Consider the following 26,006-nt stretch of genomic DNA (forward strand, 5'->3'; position numbering starts at 1 on the left):
TGTTTTTTTTAATTTGATTTATAAATTATCTATACAGGGTATCCGCTTAAATAAGTGCAAGTATATAAAGGGTGAGTCTTAAATAAGTAAAAATATTTTCAGGGCTGGTAGATCTCGATAAAAGAAACAAATTTTCTCTTTACCATTTTTCAATTAAGTTCAAAATAACCAAGTTATTGTACTTTGAAAATTTCCCAAAAAAATGATTTTTTATTTTAAAATGATTTTATTTCTTAATGGTGTATCAAAGCCTTGCAATGTTGCCATCTTCTACATCACTGACATTCTGCATATTTGTGTGTTTTTATAATTCATTTGCCTTCTTTTAAAAGGGTTACACAGAATATTTTTAGTTTAAAATTATTGAAACAAAATGTATACCTTAATAAGTTTATTATTTATCTAATGGCTATACATACATATAAAGAATAGAAACAATTTAATATAAATTACTTGGTGTCCACGGTGATGGGGTCAATGACGGGGTCTTTGAATTGGAAAGTGGGGAATTTAGTCATATCGGTACCGGCACCACCACCAAACTGTTTGGTGATCTTTTCCAGTTCCTGTTTCAATTCTTTCTGCAATTCGGGTGTAGGGTCTACCAAGTTCTTTCCACTTAATAGAGAATAAAGTTAAATTTGTGATTTAAAATATTATTTAAGGACTTACTTGGCGCTTTTTTGCTTGTATTCCCGGATTTTATCAACGAAGAGCTGTTGAATTGGGTCCTTGGCTTTCTGGAGACATGGAGCCAGGATTCCGATATTTCTGGAATGGATGCCGTTCTTCAACGAGCATTTTAGGTTCTTTAAAATTTGGTTTGATAGCATCTAGAAATGTTGAGATTAGGTTACAGAATCAGTAATTATGTAATCATACAATAAACTGAAAATACTAAAGTTTTAGTGAACTTATATTAACAGATATGTAAAATATTGAATTCTGGTTAAATCTTATGAGGTAATTTACCTTAAATCTGCTTTTTTCTTAGGGAAAATTTAGAAATAAGTACTTTGCAACTAGCAGAACCAAAAATTCTTTGACCTCGAATTGTCAAATTCGGAAGAGCTGTCAAAATTGGTTTTCTTCTTTTTAGTTTGGCTTTTTCTGTTTCGACATTGAGCCAGCGTAATTTTGAGCCGAATCATATATATTTTCGAAAAAATATATGATCTACAATTTTTAATTTTCCAAACCAAACCAAACGTTTCAAATCTATATATTTTAATATTTTATGAGTGCTTTAATTATTTTAGGACAAACCAGAGTGATAAACGTTTAATAGATTGATTAATCTCTTTATAGGTGTGTTGTGGCTCATGCCCAAAGGTAGCCATAGTGGCGAAATAAAAGAAGAGAAGAAAGACATGACTAAGACCATAGATAAATAAAAGTAATATATAAATATGATGATAAATATGTACGGAGTGGTACGGAGACAAGAGACAAGACGCCGAAAAAGTATTGTTCTCCTGCCCCATGTATGTGTTTTGTAGGTGTTCTAAAAGAACAATTCATTATTTTTAAACTCTTTTCAAGCATTTCTAATATAGGTAGTAGTACGTGAGTAGTACTCCAAACATGGACAACGAATCAGACGATACTGGTAGTATTTCTGTTGGAGAAGAGGTTCCCTATCTTTCGAAAGTAAATCGTTCTGGTTCCGAAGCTCCTAGTTACTCTAAATTTGTTGAAAATCAAAAGACAGCCTTAGTATACGTCTGCAAGTTTTGCAGTTACAAAGTTCCGACGATATCCTTACTAAAAAAGCATTATTTATGTTGCAGGGAAAAACCTGCTCATACATTTATGTGTTATGTATGCCACCAGGTGTACAAAAATAAAAGAAAACTTTCCGAACACATAAACAAAGAACACAAATCGAAACAGTTGTGCTGCAACAACTGTTTATTCGAAACACCATTTCAAAAGGAATTCAAAGCACATTTCGTTAACGACCAATGTCCAGAAAAGAGAGTGTATTCCTGTAGCGAGTGTACACACTGTACAGCGTCACTGGACAATATACTAAACCATATGACAACTCACTTGCTAGATAAAACACATCTCTACAGCCCACAGGTGTGTGTGCATTGTAATACTGGATTTTTGTCACCGAAACTACAAAGGCACTTGCTTCATCATGACACAGTGGTTAAGAAGTACTGCTGCGAATACTGTAAATTTATTACTGAAGATTTAGAAGATCTGAAGAAACATAGGAAAGAGGAGCATTGCACGGAAAAAATTGATATGGTCAAATGCAGTTGTTGTAATCAAAAGTTTTTTAGTATGCACTGGCTTAAAGATCATATAGCTAAGGAACATAGAACTCCATTTAAAGTTAATATGTAGGTAGAAACAGATTTTATGGGAAATAAATAAATTTGGCATGCACTGTGAGTAGTATCTTAAAAACATAAAGACCAATGTTAACCAGTTAGAACTTTATAATTTTCAAAAACTTGCTAATATTACTTCATTTAATTAGAATATGTTAGAGAGATTAATAATCATAGATAAAGTAATAAATAATGTAGATATAAGAAAATATTTGTGTATGTATAATATTGTCACGATATTGTGACAAAATTACAACCAAAAGCCAAAGTAAATAAAGTAGCTGTGGCAACATTGCTACATGCATTCGTTGAATATTTTGATGACATGCATGCCAACATTTATTAATTTTCATATACAGATTTCATATGAAATATTTTCATAAAAAACCTGTTTTCTCTTCCAGTTCAATAAACAGTCCAACATCAAAAAATGAACAGACCTTACTAACATGCAAGCTTTGCTCTTACTCAACACAATCAGCACTAAGCTTGAACAGACACTCATACACTATTCATCGAGTAAATCTTTATAAATCTGAAAAACTTGATACTGGACCCACTCAATACCATTGTTGTGAGTGCAAGATGAAAACGAGTACTTTTAGTCAAATGATAACGCATTTCGACCGCCACTATACTGAAGAAGGCGGTTCTGTGAAGTATGAGGCGATTGAAAGGCTGGACTTTACGAAAAATCCGCATTACATATGCGACGTATGCGATTTGGTGATCATGGATCAGTGTCAGTTAGCCTATCATAAGCTAGCAAAACACGGGTAAATCAATTTTTTTGAAGGTAGAAGTACCATACGATCGAAAAAAAAACGGCGTCAAAGACTACTGGGAAGCAATGATAATTTTGGCGAGATCAAGAGGTAAACGCCATTTAATTCAAAAGTTCAAATTGGTTTCCTCTTCCTTTTTTCCCTTTTTTTTAGGGTTCCGTACCCAAAGGGTAAAAACGGGAACCCTATTACTAAGACTTCGCTGTCCGTCCGTCCGTCTGTCATAAAGGTCTGTCTTATGAACCGTTATAGCTAGAGCTGTTAGACAGTTGAAATTTTTACAGATAATGTATCTATGTTGCCGCTATAAGAACAAATACTAAAAACAGAATTAAATAAATGTTTATAAATAAAGAAGTACTTTCACTAAACATTATCTTTTAAGTAAGAATTTTACATAGAATTTTTCAAGTCCTCGGTGGCCGCGTGGTTAAAGCGTTAGGACTTTACGCTGCTATGACGTTGGAGCCGTAGCAAGGCAAGTCCGAATCCTAGTCAAGGCGACTGTTTTTTAATCGTTTTTTTTTTAATTTTTACTTATTTTTACATATTTATTTTTACTTTTTACATATTTATTATTGATTAATACAATTTTTAGTAATGTGTTTCTTCATTTTTTTTTAAATTACTTATACGCGCATTCAAAATTAGCTAAATAGGAAAAAAAAGCTTATAATAATATAGTGTCTAATGTTGTATATATAATGGTACGGAACCCTTCGTGCGCGAGTCCAACTCGCACCTAACCTAACCAATTTTTTTCTTTTTTTCTTCTTTTTTCTTTTTTTTCATTTTCTTTTTTTCCCCTTTTTTTTCGTTTTCCCCTTTTTTCTATTTTTTTCTTTTTTTTTTCCTCTTTTTTGTCCTTTTATTCCGTCTTAGTTGGTCTGAGTATAACTCGTATCCTGTTTGGTGACAACAAGGTGACAACTCGTTGATAATACCTGTGATAATACTAACTACAGAAAAAATAATAAGAATTAAAACATCTATAAATCCACTAATAATAAAATATACTACTTAACAACTGTATAAAAGACAAGCAAATAAAAACTGCATTTACATCCAATCCAATACAGGATTCTTAGCTGCTAAGGCTAACCTGGACTGTGCACGCTTTGTTCACGCGGAATTCGAACCTCGGTTCTCGGCCATCATAGTCAATGGCCTTAGTGAGGGTCTATACAATATATCCATTCTTACTCACGAGTTATCCGGCCTCTTCCGGCGGGAATGGGCATTGTGTGATTTTTACACTCTTGCCATTGAACAACAGCACGACAGAGTTTCCAGACGGCCACCCGTCCATCCAATCCCTTCTATTAACGTCGCTTATCTTCGGTGACCTATCGGGGAGTAAAAATTATTTTTAAATTGTCTAGTTTAAAATTCGAGAAAACAATATTTTTTTTTTGAAATAGATTTTGTGTCTGGCAACGTTCTATCTCCTTTTTTAATCTTTCTGCAATTCGTGTTAATTTTTGACAAGTTTTATGTCTCTAGAGATTGACCTCGCCAAAATTATCATCGACTGTCATTTCCCAGCTGTCTTTGACGTCGTTTTTTTTTCTTCTATTATACGCTACCTACAGGGTTGTCCAAATTTGTAGCAGGATTATCATCAACAAGCAAACTTGTGATTTTTTAAATGGGTTGTCCTGTATCAGAGCTGCAAGCTCACACAAAACTTAAGTCTTTTTTTGATTTAAATTAAATCATTTTAATGTCTTAAATCGTTTGATTTTAAGTCATTTTTCGAAAGCTGACTTAAGACTTAAAATTCAAGTCTTTATCAAAACGATTTGTGATTTAAATCTTTAATCCTTTATTTATATATTTTTGTTTTTATAAAAGACTTGGCTCATTAAAAAGATTTAAGTTTTTTTATAAAAGGCTTAAGTCAGGTTTTTATATATTTTTATGATACATTTTTAATAGCAGCTTTTTAAACTGTTAGGCGGCAGCCAAGCAGCAGAATTAAAAAAAATACAAGAAATTGATCTCGAATATATTGAAGGGTACCTTAAAATCTTCCAGCCCTTGGCTTATGCCATCGAATATGTCGATGGCATAAGCATAGTGATCAAAACACATCACCACTTTTTAATAGACATGTATTCGATGACATCTAAACTGTAATCCATACATATAAAGTACTACAAAATCGGTTAAATTATATTAAAAAAGAACATATTTTTGTGTTTGTAGTTGTTCTGAAAATCAACCGTTTTATTTTATGTGGTTTTAGTGTCATTTGTCCCTATAATAAATTAATAATATACATAGGTAATATAAAGAAATCGACCCAATCGGTAATATAAGAAAATTTATATTAACATTAAAAAATAGGTACCTACTTAAATTGAATTCTGGTTATCTTGACTTGAGGGTAATTATATTGATAATAATCATGATTCAAGTCAAAAATATAGACTTAAGTCATAAAAATGACTTGAATTGAAATAAAATGATTTAAACTTTTTTTTTAATTTTTGAATTTGACTTAGGATTTAAATCATTTTGATTTAAGAACTGACTTAAGACTTAAGTCTTTTTAAAACTGGCTTGTTGTAGCTCTGTCTTGTATATTATTTCATTATTTAATTTGCTTTGTTATGAGCTTTCTAAAAATACAATATATTCTATCCTTATTCCCTTAGAGGCATAAAAAAATTAAATATTTTTTTTGTAGGATTAACAACGAGCTGTTCAAATGCAAATTATCTTGTACGTCGTGTGATTATAATTTCCTTACTAAGAAAATATGTTTCGAGCATGGTAAAGAGCACGTCAAGGAAAACAATTTGTCTAGAGTGTGTTTTCTTCAGTCCTATGATGAAAAGGAAACAGGTTCTTTTACCATTGACTACTGCAGTCAAATAGTCACGGTTGAAATTAAGATAATTCAAACTGGACAAACGCTGAAAGAAGATGTTGAAAGAATAAGTGAGTAAAACACATCGGTGCAGAAAGCCGAATTTTACTAATATTTTACTTAATTTTTTTTTAAGAAATAATTTTGAATTTACATATGTATATACAGGGTGGCGCCTCTCATACGGCGCGGAGACTCCAAGGAGAACGACAGTTTGTATAGAAATGAAATTTTGTGGGCGTATGTAGGTTAATTCAGAGCACTTTTTAAAAATATGTATAGAGAATTCTACAGGTTGTCCCCAAAAAAAGTGACACATCAAAGTTGTGTTTTTTGTAATGGAACACCCTATATATTAATTGATTTTTGGATTATAGGAGAAAAATAAAAGTGAGTTTTATTGGGGAAGTATATGACTGAATTGTAAGGTTTTTGACTTATTTAACATTTTCTAAAAATGAAGAACAATTTTCAAATTTCAATAAAAGCTACCTAAATTGGAATTTACTCGGTATAGCCTAATATGTATTTAAAATAACTATTGTACATTGTACTTTAAATAATAGAGATCTACTATTATTTAAAGTTCAATAATCTACTACAAAGATCTACTGTCGCAAATCATAAAAATGAAAATATCTAGGAAAATATTTGCTTGATGGGTAAACAACTTTAATAATATTTTGAAGATATATGAATTCTCCAATGAACACCGAAATTACATGCTGGGTGTTGCATTTAAAATAAAAGAGTAACTGGCTTTTAAAAGTGACCAATGCGTTCAATATTAGTTGTTTTGTCTCACCCCTTTTCAGGTCAAATTTTTATTTGGTTCAACATACAATGGATATGGTAATTAAATATCAGGCTATACAGGGTAAATTAAAATTTAGGCTGTTATGGAAATTTAAATTTTATTCTTCATTATCACAAAATGTAAAATATGTTAAAATCCTTACATTTTAGGCATATGCTTCTTTAATAAAACTCACCTTTATTTTTTTCCTAGAATCCGAAAATCAATTAATATATTGGGTGCCCCATTACAAGAAACACACCTTTGATGTGTAACTTTTTTTGGGGACACCCTGTATAACTATATATGTTTTTATAAAATGCATTCTATTAACGTACATATGCTCCCAAAATTTTATTTCGATATAAACTGCTGTTCGCCCTGGAGCCTTCCCGTCATATGAGAGGCGCCACCCTGTATATATGTAAGTATTTTAAGTTAACGTCTCCTTTTTTGAATGAGGTAGCAACATTGCAAGGCTTTGATAATAATGACATAGATAATAATAACCTGCGGCACGAAAAAGTTTTAAGTTTTTCGGAATATTTCACGTAAAATGTAAAATTTTCAACAACTGTTTTTGCAGAAAAACCTCAGCTCTGTTTCTAGTTTAGAAATATTCCACTAGTTAAAGTACAAGCTCTTATTTAAGAGATATCCTGGTATAATTATAAAATAATCTTCGTTGTTTCAGCCTTCAATGGAAAATTGGAAGTTCTAAGCTTCTTACAAGACGAGTACATCGAAGACATAAAAAGAGCCTCAAACCTGGGCGATATGCTCAAATGGAACATTCCAGAAGATGTAGACCTGGATCCCAGCAGAACAACGTATACCCCTAAAACCAGAAGCAAACGAAGTCTAAAACAACCTGTTACTAGTGAATCCTCCCCATCTTCAGTTAGCAAGACCAAAACACCAGCCAAAAAACGTAAAAGAGTTGGTGTTAACCTCACTAAATCTGTGAAGAATCAAAAACGCCCTCAAGAAGATACCACTGACATGGATTCTTCTTTTGAATCAGTTAGCCAAGAAACTGCCGAAAAGATGAAAATAGAAGATCTTACCCCCACGAAAGTTACGAAGAGTCATAAAGAAGACACAATTAACTCGTATTCTTCTTCAGAACCAGTTGGCAAGAAAACTGTTAAGGAAGAACCCGAATCAAACCAAGAAGATTTTGATTTAGAGCAAGGACTCTTTCAGTACGAAGCAATAGAGGATGATCATGAAGATTTACTAGAGACACAAACAGATGTCATTGAGTCCAAGGAAGGATTCGTCGAATGTCAATTATGTCGGAGGGTCCTGCCCCAAACGATGAAGTCCCTGAAGCCCCACACCAACCGGCACTCCGTGGCGTTGAAAAATCGACTGTTAGAAGTTTTTTACGGCAAATACACGGAAAATGGGTTCATGCCTCAGTGCAGGGTGAGGGCCGTTTTCGAACCTTTAAAAACAGGCAATTCCAAAGTGAAAGCGTCCTATTTCCTGTGCAACTTGTGCGGTGCGAAGGTGCACAGGAGGGTGTACCTAAAAAAACACGTCAATAAGCACGCGAGAGAGCGAAACGGTGCGCGAAGGGTGTCGTTTGTAAAATACCTGCACGAAAACCCAGTAGAATATGTGGAAATGGAATCGGAGCTGTTCCAGTACGAAGAATGTGAGCGGGACGAAGTTAAAGCCAATGAAGTTCAGGAAGGATATCGGGTGGAAGAGGCTCACGCAACTATGAATACTCTCAAGTGTATATTCTGCGATTTCGCTTGTTCTGATAGGGACATTCTGAAAGAACATTATAACGAACATAAGATCTAACAAATAGGAGGTGTACAAGGGCTTTAATGTATAGGTTTAGAGTTGAAATGGATTTGTTATTATTTGGGGAATTGTTTACTTCCCTAGTAAAAATATAAGATATTATACTTATAATATATAGACTCCAAAAGATACAATTCATCTTCTTTCCTTATATTTTCCTGATAGTAATGTTTTATTTTATGTAAAATCATAAGGTTGTTTTATTTTATAGGAGTTTAGACTATTTATTTTTGATTTATTATTTTGCTTTTTTGCTGTACTTGCTGTACTTCTGTCGTCTGTTGTCTCTTTGTCCCATCTCTTTTATCTTTGTCTAATGCTTACCATAGATTATAATTTGAACTCCCTCGTTTGATTATTTTTTTCTGGGCACTGGCCGAATGACCTATACAAATTCTAGCCATTTGAAAGAATAAGAAGCGAAAATCTACATCAATCTGTGGTTGTCCATGTTTTGAACCAGAAGTTTAAAAAAAGAAGAAGAATATTATTTTGATTCTGTGGTCACCGTTTTTTTAAGACGTGAAATACGAAAAAGAAGAAGAACGCTGATGGCGCCATTATGGAAAAAGTGAGAAAATTTTGAACTAAATGTTTCCAAGGTGGCCAAGACATTAGGGAAATCCTGAAACTAAATCAATAATTTTGTAAATCTAAAATGAAATTGAACCGTTACAAAATCGTGATAAATCTAACAAACGTATAATAATACCAACTTTGTCTCAGTAGAAGAAATAATATATTTTTTTTAGACACAGCTGACACAGCATTATTTATGCAGTAAAAAATGACAATTCTTTTTTGCAGGTGTTCAATAATCTGACAACGTTGACGGTGCGACATTTTCCGTTGTTAGCACGAAGTCCTTACGCCGCTCTTATTACAATTTTTCTGATTTTTTATGGAAAAAGGGATTTTTCTGGATACTATTTGAGTGTATTCTGTTCCTTAAGGCCTGTTTAACCTTATGAAAATGTAAGTACTCACTATTTTGCCTATTTTCTATAGTTTTTTCACTTATAAGTTTTTCAATTACGTCATCGTTAAAAGCTGATATATTTTTCCTATTTTCATAATTTACTTTTACAAAATCGAGTGTATGGTTATATAGATACATTTCTTGATGTCTCTATTGTACATTAAAAATAAAGTTCTTAGAATATTGCTTCATATTTAGTAATATTTGGTAGTTTTTCAGTAACTTTTTTTGGCATAGTTTAAAGATGTTTGTTGTTACTAAAGGTAATTTTTTAAGTGTTTATTCGTCCAGGCATTTATTTTCTACGTCTTTTAGAAAGAGTCGGTGTTAGTACACCTAAAGGGGGCCCTCATTCTCAATAATTATATAATACTTTCAGATAAAATAAAATACTTTTACACACGTTTACTAATACAGTCATCATATTTAGGTTACCAATTTTGCATTATTTTAATACCGTATGATCAAAAAAAAACGGCGTCCAGTTGGCTGGGAAATGAACATCAATGACATTTCCCGGTATACCCATTTCCCATATAAATTTACAAATAAAATGACAGCGATCTTCATTCCATAGCCATCGCTGACGCCGTTTTTTCTCCATCATATGGTATAAGGCTTGAATAGGATGATTTTTTAAGGAGCGTTATTAATAATAAGCACTAGGACTTAAAGGCCACCTAAAAGAAGAGACCTGGGCTACCATTTGTATAATCCTGATGTTTGGCTATCATTCTCGTTTACGAGTCTGTATTATTATTTAGTCACACTACTTCAAAAGACTGCATATATTACGTTAAGGATTAAAAATTACTTTAAAAACTCTAACAAATATACTTTTCACATACAGAACAGTAATTTTTAGTAGAAGATTGTGATTTTTGGGTGTCCTAAATATATTTTTTGTTTTGTTTTAGACATTAATAATAGCACATATGAGCACACATTCTTCATGCATTCTTTCACAGAAGAGGAGGTAGGAGTGATCTCAGAGAAGGTAGCTAATCTTTGACCAAGGGTTAAATCCGATGCAGGAAGATAAAAAGCATGGGGACACAAATATTTATGGTAAATTGAGGCTTATCTAACACAGTTCAGCCATATCTACAACTACGACTTTGAAAGTAAACAAAGTAAGTTTTATTTTTTGTTAATATATTACAGGAAAAATTGTACTTTTCACAGTTTATATTTATTTTAGTCACATTATTATATACGTATATACTTATGCTTAAATCAAAACCAGCATGTAACTTAATTTATTTCTTTAGTTCTTAATTTTACTGATTGCCTACTCAATCATTAAAAAAATTGAAATTAAATCCAAGAACAAATTATAGCATTGTTTATTTCTAAATTTAAATTTTAAATGCATCTACTGTTTTAATGCACTTACTTTACAAACTATGGGCTAGTAGATATTATAAAATACTATGTATCTCCCTTGTTAAAGGATTTAATAATATCTATTAACATTAACTAAAGTATATGTAACTGAGTAAAAAAATATGATACAGCTTAATAATTCTATTTAGTAGGTTTTATCTTCGTGGCAATTGATGGTTATGTCCTTCTTCATCTGCAACAGTTTGAAGAAGATGCCCATTACATTGAATAAATTCAACATTCAACAGTGGAATCACGAAATTCAACATTGAAGAGAACCTAAATCATTTTAGGTAAATTGTACTATTTTTTTAAATCAAATATTTCTAATAAATATCTTTTTTTTAAATCAAATATATGTAAAACTTGTAGATATAAATTATAATGAAATGTAATATTACAAATCGATGGTTGTATACAGTTCCAGGGCAGTACATTTATCCTTTTGATGAATATTACCAACAATGCATCAGGACTTACAAGTATATCTAATTTTTTTGGCCTCTGGCTACTTCATTTTCTTATTGGTAAAATCTAATTAGAATTTTACATTATGTTGTTTTTGATTAACTTTCAATTTTCTATAATATCCTGAGTCCCATATTTTCTCCATTGTGGTAATAATAACATCATTCATTAATTCTTTAAAGTATTTTATTGCCTGTATTTCAATAAGTTTCTTTTATTTGCATTATCTTTCTTATGGTGTTATTTTTCTAATGAATTTTAGTTTTGATGGATGCATTTTTATGTCATTTTTTGAATTGATGTAATAACCCATAAATTGCTATAATTTTACAGATCTTGTTGGTTCCCTTTGCCCGTGTTTAAACACACAAAATACACTTAAAACTCCCACAATAAGAACTATTTCCAATCAATTCCTGGCGCATTCGCCATTTATTCAAAAAACCTGACTCGTCCTCAGACGATGTCACTTCTGTTTTTCCTAGCCTTTTTTCCAATGAATTTTTCTGAATAATATCGACTCTAGAGCATCACAGCTAGCCTCCCCGCAAAAGAGGAGACCCGGGTCGCCCCCTAACCCTGATGTTCGGGCATCGATGACCTATGTAGCATGCATAGGTACCCAAGGGAGTCACCACCCTCTGGTTTACGAGCTAGGTGTTCTAATGCTAGAGGCTTCGGCCGGATACGACCTGGCACCCAAGCTCCGAGACTTCTTCGTGCACGTATTCCGTGACCCTCGAAGAGGCAGGGGGCGGGATATCGGACACATTGAAGATGATGAGGGGGGTCCGCCTGTAGGGGGTCCCGGTGGATGTCCGCTCGATGGGTGACGAGGGCGACCCGAGACGAGGCTGCTTAGCTGGGATGGGAACTGACTGGTGAGGCTTAATCGTCGGACAAGGGTTAAATCGGATGAGGGGTGGCGAACTTGATGCTCTGGAGGATTTTTCTTCGTGCACTTCTGTCATATTTTGACGAGATATTCGTTAGAGGAGGCTAAGCATAACTTTTCGTCAATTTTCCTGTTCTTATTTACCAGGTTCTTTTTTATTTTTTAATATCATCTAATATTTTTTTGCTTGGTCTTGCTTTTAGCCTACCTCTTTATTTTTGTCTGCCATATATTTTCTTTACTACTGGAATATCATTCATCAATTCTGTATATACTCTTCCAATGACTCTCCTGTATATTTGTATTATTTTTCAATTCATCATATCCTTTTTGCTATTTTTCTCCCGTATTCTTTATTATGGGAATGCGTCATTTCTATAAATTCTTCTATTGATTGCATTTCTCTTAAGTTTTTTGTATATATTTGTATACCTTTTTTGTGTCATTCTTCTGAGACTCTTCTAAGACGTATTTCGTCATCATCACCTGTATAGAATTATAGTTCTTTTTTGAATTTATTTCAAGCCATTTTTTTCAATGCATCATATCTCTGTTTGTCTCTCATATTGTCTTCATTCTGGGGGGTGCAAAGCTAGTTCGCCTCCACGTGGTGCACCCTGGGTAACGCTAAATGAACTAGCAAAGATTTTCAGTCAGACAATTGAGACAATCCTAGGATCTCCTGTCCATAAGATCCATTTCACAAAGTTTCACTTTTTTTAAGAGATATGATGCTATCAAACGAGGCTAACGGTCTTTCTCTTTATTGTTTTTCTTCTAATTGTATTTCTTAATCTCTTCTTTATGTGTATTATTTCTTATTTTACTGTAATTCTTCTAAGACTTCCAAGTCTTTGATTTCATTTCTGTTGATGCCTACATGGGATTGTATAGTTTTCGATTCTTGAATGGGATATTGTACTGCTTTGGAACAAGGATTTTTGGACAAGAACAGCTGCACTTCAATTCAACCACCCTCATCAAGATACCATATGGTTGATTATATTCAACATTCAATGGTGGAATAGGATGAAATTCATCATTGAAGAGGAATAAAATAATTTTAGGTAAATTATACTAAAATATTTTTTTTTAAAATCAAGTATATTTGACAAACGCCTCATATTCTTGTAGATATTTTGTAAAATATTTAGGTATAAATTCTTTACTGAATACATACAGTACTTAACACGGTTTTCAGTATTATAGTACCGGAAATAATTTAAACATTAATGTGGGTGGTACTTATTAGATTTTATTAAAATTCCTATTATGGGGATTTTGAATGAATTTTTAGACTCTTAGAAAAATTATAGCCGTTTATTAAACAATTAATATTTCAGTCATATAATTTACAGCATAAAGTCTAATAGTTTACTGTTTAGATCATATTATTTAGATGATTTTCTCATAATATCATTCTAAATATTCAAAAAAATAAATATTTTTAACTGTAATTATATTAATAAGTGTACTAACATAATATTCAATAAACTGAATATGCTATAAAATTATTTTGGACATTTTAAATAAGAATCTCGCCTATATTGCAATAATGATCTGTCAAAAGAAAAATGTGTCCATTCAAATTTTCCTTAAAGCCCGCCTAAATGATCGCAGCGCCAATTTATCGCGGTGGTGTTTCTTGTAACTAAATTTAGTTGTGGCGCCATCTGCCGTAATGTAATGAAACTACGCTATTAATAGATGTAGAATTCTGTAAAATTGTCTCTCCTGACATCTAGCGGAAGGTGGCTGTATTGTGAATTTTAGAATAAAGAAATCTACTATTTCGAGTGTGGCACCATCGAACGTGGAATAGTTCAACTCTAACGACATTTAACAGAAATCTATATTTTTAGGGTTCCAAAAGTGTTTGATCAGAGTCATCTATTATTTTTATTTAAACATGTCTTACTGCCGTTTGCCGTCAGGGATTACGATTTTTGAAATTTTTGCTGGAAAAGGTGATTTTATTGTGTATTATTTGTTCATAAACTTTTCTTAAGGCTCTGCTCGATCATCTATAATAGTAAGTACCGTTTATTTCGTGATATTTTACGTATTTTTTCTTCTCCAAAGTTTTTGTTATCGCCAACGGCGTCTCTTGGAATTTAACAATGTTTTTACGTAATAATACTGTTTAAATACTTTCTTTTATAATTTCCTAACGAAAAAATGATCAAACATTACTACGTAATTGTTGATTTCAATACAAATTACAAGTTCTCTTTGTATTTGTTAGCATTGTCTTTGTTTTTGCACTTATAATCCGTCATGGAGACTGGAGTTTTTTCAGATATTAACTTTTGTATGTCTACTATATTATTTTCTATGTTTTAACATCATAAAACATATTTTCTAAAGGTTTGGATATGTTTTATTCTAAATATTACATTGTTTTTTTTTTTCCCATTTTCCCAAACTGCACATTTAGAAATATGGTATTTTAGTTGTATTGTTGTTTAATTTTAGGAAAGGTAAATCGCAAAATTTTTAGATACATTAACCAGGAAAAGATCCTATCTAAGGAATTTCTTGTTTTGATCTGGATATTCTCACACCTTTTTACGTAGTAGGTAAAAACTTTTGTTGTTTTGATTTCTGAAATACAAGGTATTAGTCACACTACTTCAAAAGACTGCATATTATTACGTTAAGGATTAAAAATTACTTTAAAAACTCTAACAAATATACTTTTCACATACAGAACAGTAATTTTTAGTAGAAGATTGTGATTTTTGAGTGTCCCAAATATATTTTTTGTTTTGTTTTAGACATTAATAATAGCACATATGAGCACACATTCTTCATGCATCCTTTCACAGAAGAGGAGGTAGGGGTGATCTCAGAGAAGGTAGCTAATCTTTGACCAAGGGTTAAGTCCGATGCAGGAAGATAAAAAGCATCGGGAGACAAAGATTTATGGCAAATTGAGGCTTATCTAACACAGTTCAGCCATATCTACAACTACGACTTTGAAACTAAACAAAGTAAGTCTTATTTTTCGTTAATATATTACAGGAAAAATTGTACTTTTCACAGTTTATATTTATTTTAGTCACATTATTATATACGTATATACTTATGCTTAAATCAAAACCAGCATGTAACTTAATTTATTTCTTTAGTTCTTAATTTTACTGATTGCCTACTCAATCATTAAAAAAATTGAAATTAAACCCAAGAACAAATTATAGCATTGTTTATTTCTAAATTTAAATTTTAAATGCATCTACTGTTTTAATGCACTTACTTTACAAACTATGGGCTAGTAGATATTATAAAATACTATGTATCTCCCTTGTTAAAGGATTTAATAATATCTATTAACATTAACTAAAGTATATGTAACTGAGTAAAAAAAATATGATACAGCTTAATAATTCTATTTAGTAGGCTTTATCGTCGTGGCAGTTGATGGTTATGTCCTTCTTCATCTGCAACAGTTTGAAGAAGATGCCCATTACATTGAATAAATTCAACATTCGACAGTGGAATCACGAAATTCAACATTGAAGAGAACCTAAATCATTTTAGGTAAATTATACTATTTTTTTTAAATCAAATATATCTAATAAATATCTTTTTTTTAAATCAAATACATATATGTAAAACTTGTAGATATAAATTATAATGAAATGTAATATTGTTTATTTCTTTGTTACAGATTTTGTACAACAAATCGATGGTTGTATACAGTTCCAGGGCAGTACATTTATCCTTTTGATGAATATTACCAACAATGCATCAGGACTTACAAGTATATCTAATTTTTTTGGCCTTTGGCCACTTAATTTTCTTATTGGTAAAATCTAATTAGAATTTTACATCATGTTGTTTTTGGTTAACTTTCAATTTTCTATAATATCCTGAGTCCCATATTTTCTCCATTGTGGGAATAATAACATCATTCATTAATTCTTTAAAATATTCTATTGCCTGTATTTCAATAAGTCTCTTTTATTTGCATTATTTTTCTTATGGTGTTATATTTCAAATGCTTTTTTGTTTGTGTAATTCCTTTTACAGAATTTTAGTTTTGATGGATACATTTTTATGTCATTTTGTTCAGATCGTATCCCATGAATTGCTATAATTTTACAGATCTTGTTTGTTCCCTTTACCCGTGTTTAAACACACGAAAGACACTTAAAAATCCCACAATAAGAACTATTTCCAATCAATTCCTGGCGCATTCGCCATTTATTCAAAAAAACCTGACTCGTCCACAGACGATGTCACTTTTTTTCCTAGCCTTTTTTCCAATGAATTTTCCCAAGTAACATCGACTTCAGAGCATCATAGCTAGCCTCCCCGCAAAAGAGGAGACCCGGGTCGTCCCCTAACCCTGATGTTCGGGCTTCGATGACCTATGTAGCATGCATAGGTACCCAAGGGAGTCACCACCCTCTGGTTTACGAGCTAGGTGTTCTAACGCTAGAGGCTTCGGCCGGATACGACCTGGCACCCAAGCTCCGAGACTTCTTCGTGCACGTATTCCGTGACCCTCGAAGAGGCAGGGGGCGGGATATCGGACACATTGAAGATGATGAGGGGGGTCCGCCTGTAGGGGGTCCCGGTGGATGCCCGCTCGATGGGTGACGAGGGCGACCCGAGACGAGGCTGTTTAGCTGGGATGGGAACTGACTGGTGAGGCTTAATCGTCGAGGATTTTTCTTCGTGCACTTCTCTCATATTTTGACGAGATATTCGTTAGAGGAGGCTAAGCATAACTTTTCGTTAATTTTCCTGTTCTTATTTACCAGGTTCTTTTTTATTTTTTAATATCTTCTAATATTTTTTTGCTTGGTCTTGCTTTTGGCCTACCTCTTTATTTTTGTCTGCCATATATTTTCTTTACTACTGGAATATCATTCATCAATTCTGTATATACTCTTCCAATGACTCTCCTGTATATTTGTATTATTTTTCAATTCATCATATCCTTTTTGCTATTTTTCTCCCGTATTCTTTATTATGGGAATGCGTCATTCATCAATTCTATAAATTCTTCTATTGATTGCATTTCTCTTAAGTTTTTTGTATATATTTGTATACCTTTTTTGTGTCATTCTTCTGAGACTCTTCTAAGACATATTTCGTCATCATCACCTGTATAGAATTATAGTTCTTTTTTGAATTTATTTCAAGCCATTTTTTTCAATGCATCATATCTGTATTTTATTATTTGTCTTCCATATTTTTTCCTTATGGGGTGTCATCATACATCAGTTCTATAAATTTTTCCATTGATTGTCTGACTAATCTTTTTTAGGTATATAGACATTTTTTTGTATTTTTTTCTGAAACTTTTCCAAGTTCATCTATTTTCATGCAATTTTTCAATTTATCTTATTTCTGTTTGTCTCTCATATTGTCTTCATTCTGGGGGGTGCAAAGCTAGTTCGCCTCCACGTGGTGCACCCTGGGTAACGCTAAATGAACTAGCAAAGATTTTCAGTCAGACAATCCTAGGATCTCCTGTCCATAAGATCCATTTCACAAAGTTTCACTTTTTTTTAAGAGATATGATGCTATCAAACGAGGCTAACGGTCTTTCTCTTTATTGTTTTTCTTCTAATTGTATTTCTTAATCTCTTTTTTATGTGTATTATTTTGTATTTTACTGTAATTCTTCTAAGACTTCCAAGTCTTTGATTTCATTTCTGTTGATGCCTACATGGGATTGTATAGTTTTCGATTCTTGAATGGGATATTGTACTGCTTTGGAACAAGGATTTTTGGACAAGAACAGCTGCACTTCAATTCAACCGCCCTCATCAAGATGCCATATGGTTGATTATATTCAACATTCAATGGTGGAATAGGATGAAATTCATCATTGAAGAGGAATAAAATAATTTTAGGTAAATTATACTAAAATATTTTTTTTTAAAATCAAGTATATTTGACAAACGCCTCATATTCTTGTAGATATTTTGTAAAATATTTAGGTATAAATTCTTTACTGAATACATACAGTACTTAACACGGTTTTCAGTATTATAGTACCGGAAATAATTTAAACATTAATGGGTGGTACTTATTAGATTTTATTAAAATTCCTATTATGGGGATTTTGAATGAATTTTTAGACTCTTAGAAAAATTATAGCCGTTTATTAAACAATTAATATTTCAGTCATATAATTTACAGCATAAAGTCTAATAGTTTACTGTTTAGATCATATTATTTAGATGATTTTCTCATAATATCATTCTAAATATTCAAAAAAATAAATATTTTTTAACTGTAATTATATTAATAAGTGTACTAACATAATATTCAATAAACTGAATATGCTATAAAATTATTTTGGACATTTTAAATAAGAATCTCGCCTATATTGCAATAATGATCTGTCAAAAAGAAAAATGTGTCCATTCAAATTTTCCTTAAAGCCCGCCTAAATGATCGCAGCGCCAATTTATCGCGGTGGTGTTTCTTGTAACTAAATTTAGTTGTGGCGCCATCTGCCGTAATGTAATGAAACTACGCTATTAATAGATGTAGAATTCTGTAAAATTGTCTCTCCTGACATCTAGCGGAAGGTGGCTGTATTGTGAATTTTTAGAATAAAGAAATCTACTATTTCGAGTGTGGCACCATCGAACGTGGAATAGTTCAACTCTAACGACATTTAACAGAAATCTATATTTTTAGGGTTCCAAAAAGTGTTTGATCAGAGTCATCTATTATTTTTATTTAGCACCATTTATGATTTTTTAACCGAAAAATTAAACATGTCTTACTGCCGTTTGCCGTCAGGGATTACGATTTTTTGAAATTTTTGCTGGAAAAGGTGATTTTATTGTGTATTATTTGTTCATAAACTTTTCTTAAGGCTCTGCTCGATCATCTATAATAGTAAGTACCGCTTATTTCGTGATATTTTACGTATTTTTTCTTCTCCAAAGTTTTTGTTATTGCCAATGGCGTCTCTTGGAACTTAACAATGTTTTTACGTAATAATACTGTTTAAATACTTTCTTTTATAATTTCCTAACGAAAAAATGATCAAACATTACTACGTAATTGTTGATTTCAATACAAATTACAAGTTCTCTTTGTATTTGTTAGCTTTGTCTTTGTTTTTGCACTTATAATCCGTCATGGAGAGTGGAGTTTTTTCAGATATTAACTTTTGTATGTCTACTATATTATTTTCTATGTTTTAACATCATACAACATATTTTCTAAAGGTTTGGATATGTTTTATTCTAAATATTACATTGTTTATTGCCTTTTTCATAGGTAGTATATTACATAATGTTTTTATCATTCCCATTTTTCCCAAACTGCACATTTAGAAATATGGTATTTTAGTTGTATTGTTGTTTAATTTTAGGAAAGGTAAATCGCAAAATTTTTAGATACATTAACCAGGAAAAGATCCTATCTAAGGAATTTCTTGTTTTGATCTGGATATTCTCACACCTTTTTTACGTAGTAGGTAAAAACTTTTGTTGTTTTGATTTCTGAAATACAAGGGTATTAGTCACACTACTTCAAAAGATTGCATATTATTACGTTAAGGATTAAAAATTACTTTAAAACTCTAACAAATATACTTTTCACGTACAGAACAGTAATTTTTAGTAGAAGATTGTGATTTTTGGGTGTCCTAAATATATTTTTTGTTTTGTTTTAGACATTAATAATAGCATATGAGCATACATTCTTCATGCATTCTTTCACAGAAGAGGAGGTAGGAGTGATCTCAGAGAAGGTAGCTAATCTTTGACCAAAGGTTAAGTCCGATGCAGGAAGATAAAAAGCATCGGGAGACAAAGATTTATGGCAAATTGAGGGCTTATCTAACACAGTTCAGCCATATCTACAACTACGACTTTGAAACTAAACAAAGTAAGTCTTATTTTTTGTTAATATATTACAGGAACAATTGTACTTTTCACAGTTTATATTTATTTTAGTCACATTATTATATACGTATATACTTATGCTTAAATCAAAACCAGCATGTAACTTAATTTATTTCTTTAGTTCTTAATTTTACTGGTTGCCTACTCGATCATTAAAAAAATTGAAATTAAATCCAATTTCTAAATTTAAATTTTAAATGCATCTACTGTTTTATTGCACTTACTTTACAAACTATGTGCTAGTAGATATTATAAAAGACTATGTATCTCCCTTGTTAAAGGATTTAATAATATCTATTAACATTAACTAAATTATATGTAACTGAGTAAAAAAAATATGATACAGCTTAATAATTCTATTTAGTAGGCTTTATCTTCGTGGCAGTTGATGGTTATGTCCTTCTTCATCTGCAACAGTTTGAAGAAGATGCCCATTACATTGAATAAATTCAACATTCGACAGTGGAATCACGAAATTCAACATTGAAGAGAACCTAAATCATTTTAGGTAAATTGTACTATTTTTTTTAAATCAAATATATCTAATAAATATTTTTTTTTTAAATCAAATATATGTAAAACTTGTAGATATAAATTATAATGAAATGTAATATTGTTTATTTCTTTGTTACAGATTTTGTACAACAAATCGATGGTTGTATACAGTTCCAGGGCAGTACATTTATCTTTTTCATGAATATTACCAACAATGCATAAGGACTTACAAGTATATCTAATTTTTTTGGCCTTTGGCCACTTCATTTTCTTATTGGTAAAATCTAATTAGAATTTTACATCCTGTTGTTTTTGGTTAACTTTCAATTTTCTATAATATCCTGAGTCCCATATTTTCTCCATTGTGGTAATAATAACATCATTCATTAATTCTTTAAAGTATTTTATTGCCTGTATTTCAATAAGTCTCTTTTATTTGCATTATTTTTCTTATGGTGTTATTTTTCTAATGCTTTTTTGCTTGTGTAATTCCTTGTACAGAATTTTAGTTTTGATGGATACATTTTTATGTCATTTTTTTCAGATTGTATCCCATGAATTGCTATAATTTTACAGATCTTGTTGGTTCCTTTTGCCTGTGTTTAAACACACAAAATACACTTAAAACTCCCACAATAAGAACTATTCCCAATCAATTCCTGGCGCATTCGCCATTTATTCAAAAAACCTGACTCGTCCTCAGACGATGTCTCTTCTGTTTTTCCTAGCCTTTTTTCCAATGAATTTTTCTGAATAATATCGACTCCAGAGCATCACAGCTAGCCTCCCCGCAAAAGAGGAGACCCGGGTCGCTCCCTAACCCTGATGTTCGGGCATCGATGACCTATGTAGCATGCATAGGTACCCAAGGGAGTCACCACCCTCTGGTTTACGAGCTAGGTGTTCTAACGCTAGAGGCTTCGGCCGGATACGACCTGGCACCCAAGCTCCGAGACTTCTTCGTGCACGTATTCCGTGACCCTCGAAGAGGCAGGGGGCGGGATATCGGACACATTGAAGATGATGAGGGGGGTCCGCCTGTAGGGGGTCCCGGTGGATGTCCGCTCGATGGGTGACGAGGGCGACCCGAGACGAGGCTGTTTAGCTGGGATGGGAACTGACTGGTGAGGCTTAATCGTCGGACAAGGGTTAAATCGGATGAGGGATGGCGAACTTGATGCTCTGGAGGATTTTTCTTCGTGCACTTCAGTCATATTTTGACGAGATATTCGTAGAGGAGGCTAAGCATAGTCTTTGGTCAATTTTCCAGTTCTTATTGACCGCATACTCCTTTTTTTCTTGCTTTTGGCCTATTTCTATTTAACTTTTTTGGTCTGTCATATTTTCTTTTTTTGGAATTTCCTTATTCGTATAGAATTATTTTATCTTTTTTATCAATTTTCATTCTATTTTTTCTCAAATTATCCCTCATTTTCGTGGCTTTATATTTATCCCTATTATTTGTTTTATTATTTTTCACTCATATTTTCATTTCATATTCACTCTTCTCTTTGTTTGCCTTATTCATTAATGTCATCCTTCTAAGCCATAATATTTCAACATTTCTATTTCCTGTATTATGTGTGTATCATGTATTCCTTGTGGGAATGGCATCATTCAGCAATTCTATAAACTCTTCCATTCAATTATTGTCTTCTTATATGTATGTAATTTTATATTTTTTGTGTCACTTTTCTGGGACTTCTAAATTCATTATACATATTTATGCAATTTTTTTTCTCAGCTCTAGATACCAACTCTATTTCGTTATTTCTATCTCATTTTATTTATCTACATGCTGTGAAATCTTCTAATTTTTTCTCTCATTCTTTTAAAATTGAGTTCTTTTATGGAGTACTGCTTTGGAACAAGAATGTTTTGGGAAAGCTGCATTTCCACTGAAGATTCCCTTTTGAAGATGACATTAGATTGGTTAAATTCAACATTCATCAGCCGATTGAGAATATATTTCATCATTGAAGTTGAAGCTAAGTCATTTTAGGTAAATTAAACTACACGGTGTCTTTTTTTTAAATCGATTATGTTAAATAAACACCCAATTTTATTATATTTTGAAAATATGTAGATTTAAATGATTAATTTTGAATAAAGTATTTTGGTGCATTTTATATTGGTTTATAGGCAACTAAACATACAATTTTGTGTATGTAGAGTTGCCTGTATTAGTATTTGAATTTTTTAAATTGTAGTTTTTCCACCTTGGTTTTTCCATATTTTTTTAAATATTACGATTAAAACATTTCTTAATTACTAATGCAGTCAACTTAGTCATGTTTTTCTTGTTTTGCTAAAAAAAGTTCGCTGTGTTACGAAAAATTGCTTATAATATGTATAATACCTACTACCTTATTAATTTACTGAAAATGTAAAGTTATAGAATAGATTTTAATTTCTGTTATCTGTGATTTTAATCAAGTATGTTAAGCAGGCCTCACACGACCAGTATTATTGACAGTATTTCCAAAAACTGTCAGTAATATTGACCGTGTGAGAGAAAAAATACTGATGGGATTGTCAGTATACTGCTGATATACTTTGGCAATCTTGAAGGTATTTTGGAATTTGACAATATCCAATTCAATCAATAATACTGATCGTGTGTTAATTAATTATTTCTTTATATTTTCCTTACAGAACCAAGACTTTCCTGAAGGGTACCGAGAAGATTTATTTACGTCCACATAGACATCAGCATGTTCATCAACACCTTGGATTTTAATGTTGTTTTTATGTTACTCTTGTTAATAAAATATAATATGTTAATAAATAATAATTAAAAATAAATGAGTTTAATTAAACCTAAATACTGTCTAATCCTGAACATAAAGAAAAAGGTATTTATCACAAAAATAATATATTCTAATAATAAACAACTTAACAAGTTGTTCAGAAATAGGCAGTATTTTATATAAAAATAATATCTACCGTTACCCCCTCGCTCTTCTGTACTTCTTATACAACTCCCAGAAAAATCTGCTTTTAACATAAATTGAACGAAAACTTTTTTTAATCCTTGCCCAAAATCACTGATTTCTATCAGGAGCGCATAAGTGTGAAGAGGTAAGAAATAAATTGAGTACCATTATTTACCTAGTCGCTCTTATGTGCTCCTGATACATATCCGAGAAAATTCAATTTTTGTCAAAGGTTGTACGAACTCGCTCTTATATGGCCTGATCGAAAATCCAAGCGTCAGTTTTTAATAAAAGGTAGTCAAAATAAATTCCTCTTGGTAAAAATCAGAGGACTTGACCAACGAGCTCAAATGAGTTAGATTTTTTCGAAAAACGGCCATAACTTCCAAATCATAAGAGATGTCGAGGAACGGAAGTCGGCATTCGATTCCCCTTTCAACCCTCTATAAGGGTGCATAATTAGAGCGCGATCGGAGACAAAAAAAATTTTTCGGCAAAAATGAAGGAAGGTTAACCCCTTACCTCATTTTTCGCCAAAAAATTTTTTGGTCTCCGATCGCGCCCTCGTTTTGTGCCCTTATAGAGGGCTGAAATGCCTATCGAAAGCCGAGTTCCGTTCCTCTCTAGCCCTTATAGTTTCCGAGATATTAAGGGTTGAAGTTTGGAAACGAGGTCGAAGTGCTAGAGATAGCAGAAATATCGTTGATCGATGCTTTATTTAAATGTGGTACTAAATTTGCTCCTTACCTCTTCGCTTTTATGTGTTCTTGATAGAAATCGGCGGTCTTTGACAAAAATTGAATTTTCTCGGACATGTAGCAGGAGCACATAAGAGCGACTAGGTAAATATTGGTACTGAATTTATTCTTTACCTTTTCGCACTTATGTGTCCCTGATAGAAATTAGTGATTTTGTTAAAAGCTGAATTTCCTCGGATCAGGAATACATAAGAGCGAAGAGGTGTTTTCTTAACTTAATTTTTCGTGCAATTAATCAGGTATAATTTTTATATAAAATACTGTCTAATTCCAGAACAACTTTTTAAGTTGTTTAGTATTATTACTTTCTTGATAATTAAATGACTTTTTCGCGATTAGACAGTACTTCTAAGAGGTTAAATAAAAGTAATTTATAGTTATTTTATTTTTTAATGATAGGCATATTTTATTAAAACAGTAGTACATAACATAAAAAGTATGTTAAAATCCAAGATGTTGATGGACATGCTGATGTCTATGTTGAGGTGAACAAATTATCTTCTGACCACCTTTCTGGAAAGTTTTGGTTCTGTAATAAAAAACAGAGAATTAATTATTTAATCATTAACAAGCTTCATTAAAAAATTATTAGTTTTATGACTTTAACTAGCCAGTGAATTTTTAGGGTACATGAAATGAAAGTTATAGTAGTATAGTTATATTAGTTACTTATATCAAAATCTTTGTAACAAAAAGAACTTAGTGCAGTAAAGTAATAGAGAAAAGTTAATAGTTAAGTTAGCTGTACCTGTATTTTTAAGAAATATTTTAATTATAATATTTAAGTGTTAAAAAAATCAAAAAATCAAACTGCTAATGTATGCAACTCAATATACACGTTAGTGTATTTATAGTTACCTACCCAAAAGTAATTTGTGCGCCAAAATAATTTATTTGAAATTAATAATTAATCTCAATGATATATACAAAATACAATGATATTAGGTATTTATTAAATATATCCGAATAAAAAAAAGCAGTTTCTAGTCCAATTTACCTAAAATTATTTAATTCCTCTTCAAATATGAATTTCTTTCTCAATCCACGACTGTTCAATGTTGAATTTAGGCAGATGATATCTCGAAGTGGGTTCATTGGTTAATTAAAGTGCAGGTGTTCCAAAAAATCTTTGTTCCAAAACAGTACAATATCCCATTCAAATAAAAAAAAATTTAAAAGAATTAGAAGACGAACAGAAAGAAAATCAATTAAAAATATACAGTTCTATTTAGACAATAGAAATGAAATGAAATATTTAGAAGTCTTAGAAGAATAGCAGTAAAATAAACAATACTGGAAATAAAAGCTGACTTTAGAAAAACAATCAATATAGAAGACAAAAAAAATAAATTATATTTAAGAAAAAATTAAATTTAGTTTAACCCTTTTAACTCAGTATGGTATGATGGATTGAAAGTCATGAAAATGATTCTAAAACTACAACTCTAAATAGACAATAGAAATAAAATGCCTTAGAGAAATCTTGACACAGAAAAAATAAAACACAATACAAAAAAAATAGTACAAGTAAACGACGACTGATAATATAGAAATACATAAATTAATATAAGAAATGCTAGA

General features: G+C 31.6%; 2 protein-coding genes and 2 long non-coding RNA genes across 10 annotated transcripts; 3 read left to right on the forward strand and 1 right to left on the reverse strand.

The window, feature by feature from the left end:
* Positions 1 to 376: 376 nt before the first annotated feature.
* On the reverse strand, positions 377 to 1,084 carry LOC115884964 (ATP synthase-coupling factor 6, mitochondrial). Its single transcript, XM_030903687.1, has 3 exons — positions 973 to 1,084; positions 673 to 833; positions 377 to 618 (listed from the first exon to the last, which is right to left on the reverse strand). Exons 2-3 carry the CDS (start codon positions 831 to 833, stop codon positions 450 to 452), a joined length of 330 nt encoding a protein of 109 aa, XP_030759547.1. The 5' UTR covers positions 973 to 1,084; the 3' UTR covers positions 377 to 449.
* A 301-nt stretch (positions 1,085 to 1,385) lies between these two features.
* On the forward strand, positions 1,386 to 8,760 carry LOC115884965 (zinc finger protein 521-like). 2 transcript variants are annotated; one of them, XM_030903688.1, is made up of 5 exons: positions 1,386 to 1,484; positions 1,543 to 2,354; positions 2,750 to 3,121; positions 5,823 to 6,076; positions 7,496 to 8,760. In XM_030903688.1, the coding sequence occupies exons 2-5, from the start codon at positions 1,585 to 1,587 to the stop codon at positions 8,617 to 8,619; spliced, it is 2,520 nt and encodes an 839-aa protein (XP_030759548.1). In that variant the 5' UTR covers positions 1,386 to 1,484; positions 1,543 to 1,584; the 3' UTR covers positions 8,620 to 8,760. The 2 variants fall into 2 exon arrangements, with proteins under 2 accessions (XP_030759548.1, XP_030759550.1); XM_030903690.1 differs by lacking the exon at positions 1,386 to 1,484 and having other exon boundaries at positions 1,599 to 1,726; positions 1,791 to 2,354.
* A 4,175-nt stretch (positions 8,761 to 12,935) lies between these two features.
* LOC115884949 lies at positions 12,936 to 16,127 on the forward strand. 2 transcript variants are annotated; one of them, XR_004050650.1, is made up of 4 exons: positions 12,936 to 13,417; positions 15,128 to 15,343; positions 15,747 to 15,890; positions 16,021 to 16,127. It is a non-coding gene; the product is annotated as an uncharacterized LOC115884949 (long non-coding RNA). The 2 variants fall into 2 exon arrangements; XR_004050649.1 differs by lacking the exon at positions 12,936 to 13,417 and adding an exon at positions 14,297 to 14,382.
* Positions 16,128 to 17,748: 1,621 nt separating this feature from the next.
* On the forward strand, positions 17,749 to 23,507 carry LOC115884925. 5 transcript variants are annotated; one of them, XR_004050636.1, is made up of 6 exons: positions 19,091 to 19,220; positions 19,702 to 19,806; positions 20,005 to 20,219; positions 20,601 to 20,744; positions 20,871 to 22,733; positions 23,387 to 23,507. It is a non-coding gene; the product is annotated as an uncharacterized LOC115884925 (long non-coding RNA). The 5 variants fall into 5 exon arrangements; XR_004050638.1 differs by having other exon boundaries at positions 19,092 to 19,155; XR_004050637.1 differs by lacking the exons at positions 19,091 to 19,220; positions 19,702 to 19,806 and adding an exon at positions 17,749 to 18,220.
* Positions 23,508 to 26,006: the final 2,499 nt, after the last annotated feature.

Source organism: Sitophilus oryzae, unplaced genomic scaffold, assembly GCF_002938485.1.
Source record: "Sitophilus oryzae breed Bouriz unplaced genomic scaffold, Soryzae_2.0 scaffold_358_pilon_pilon, whole genome shotgun sequence".
NCBI classification, from domain to species: Eukaryota; Metazoa; Arthropoda; class Insecta; order Coleoptera; family Curculionidae; genus Sitophilus; species Sitophilus oryzae.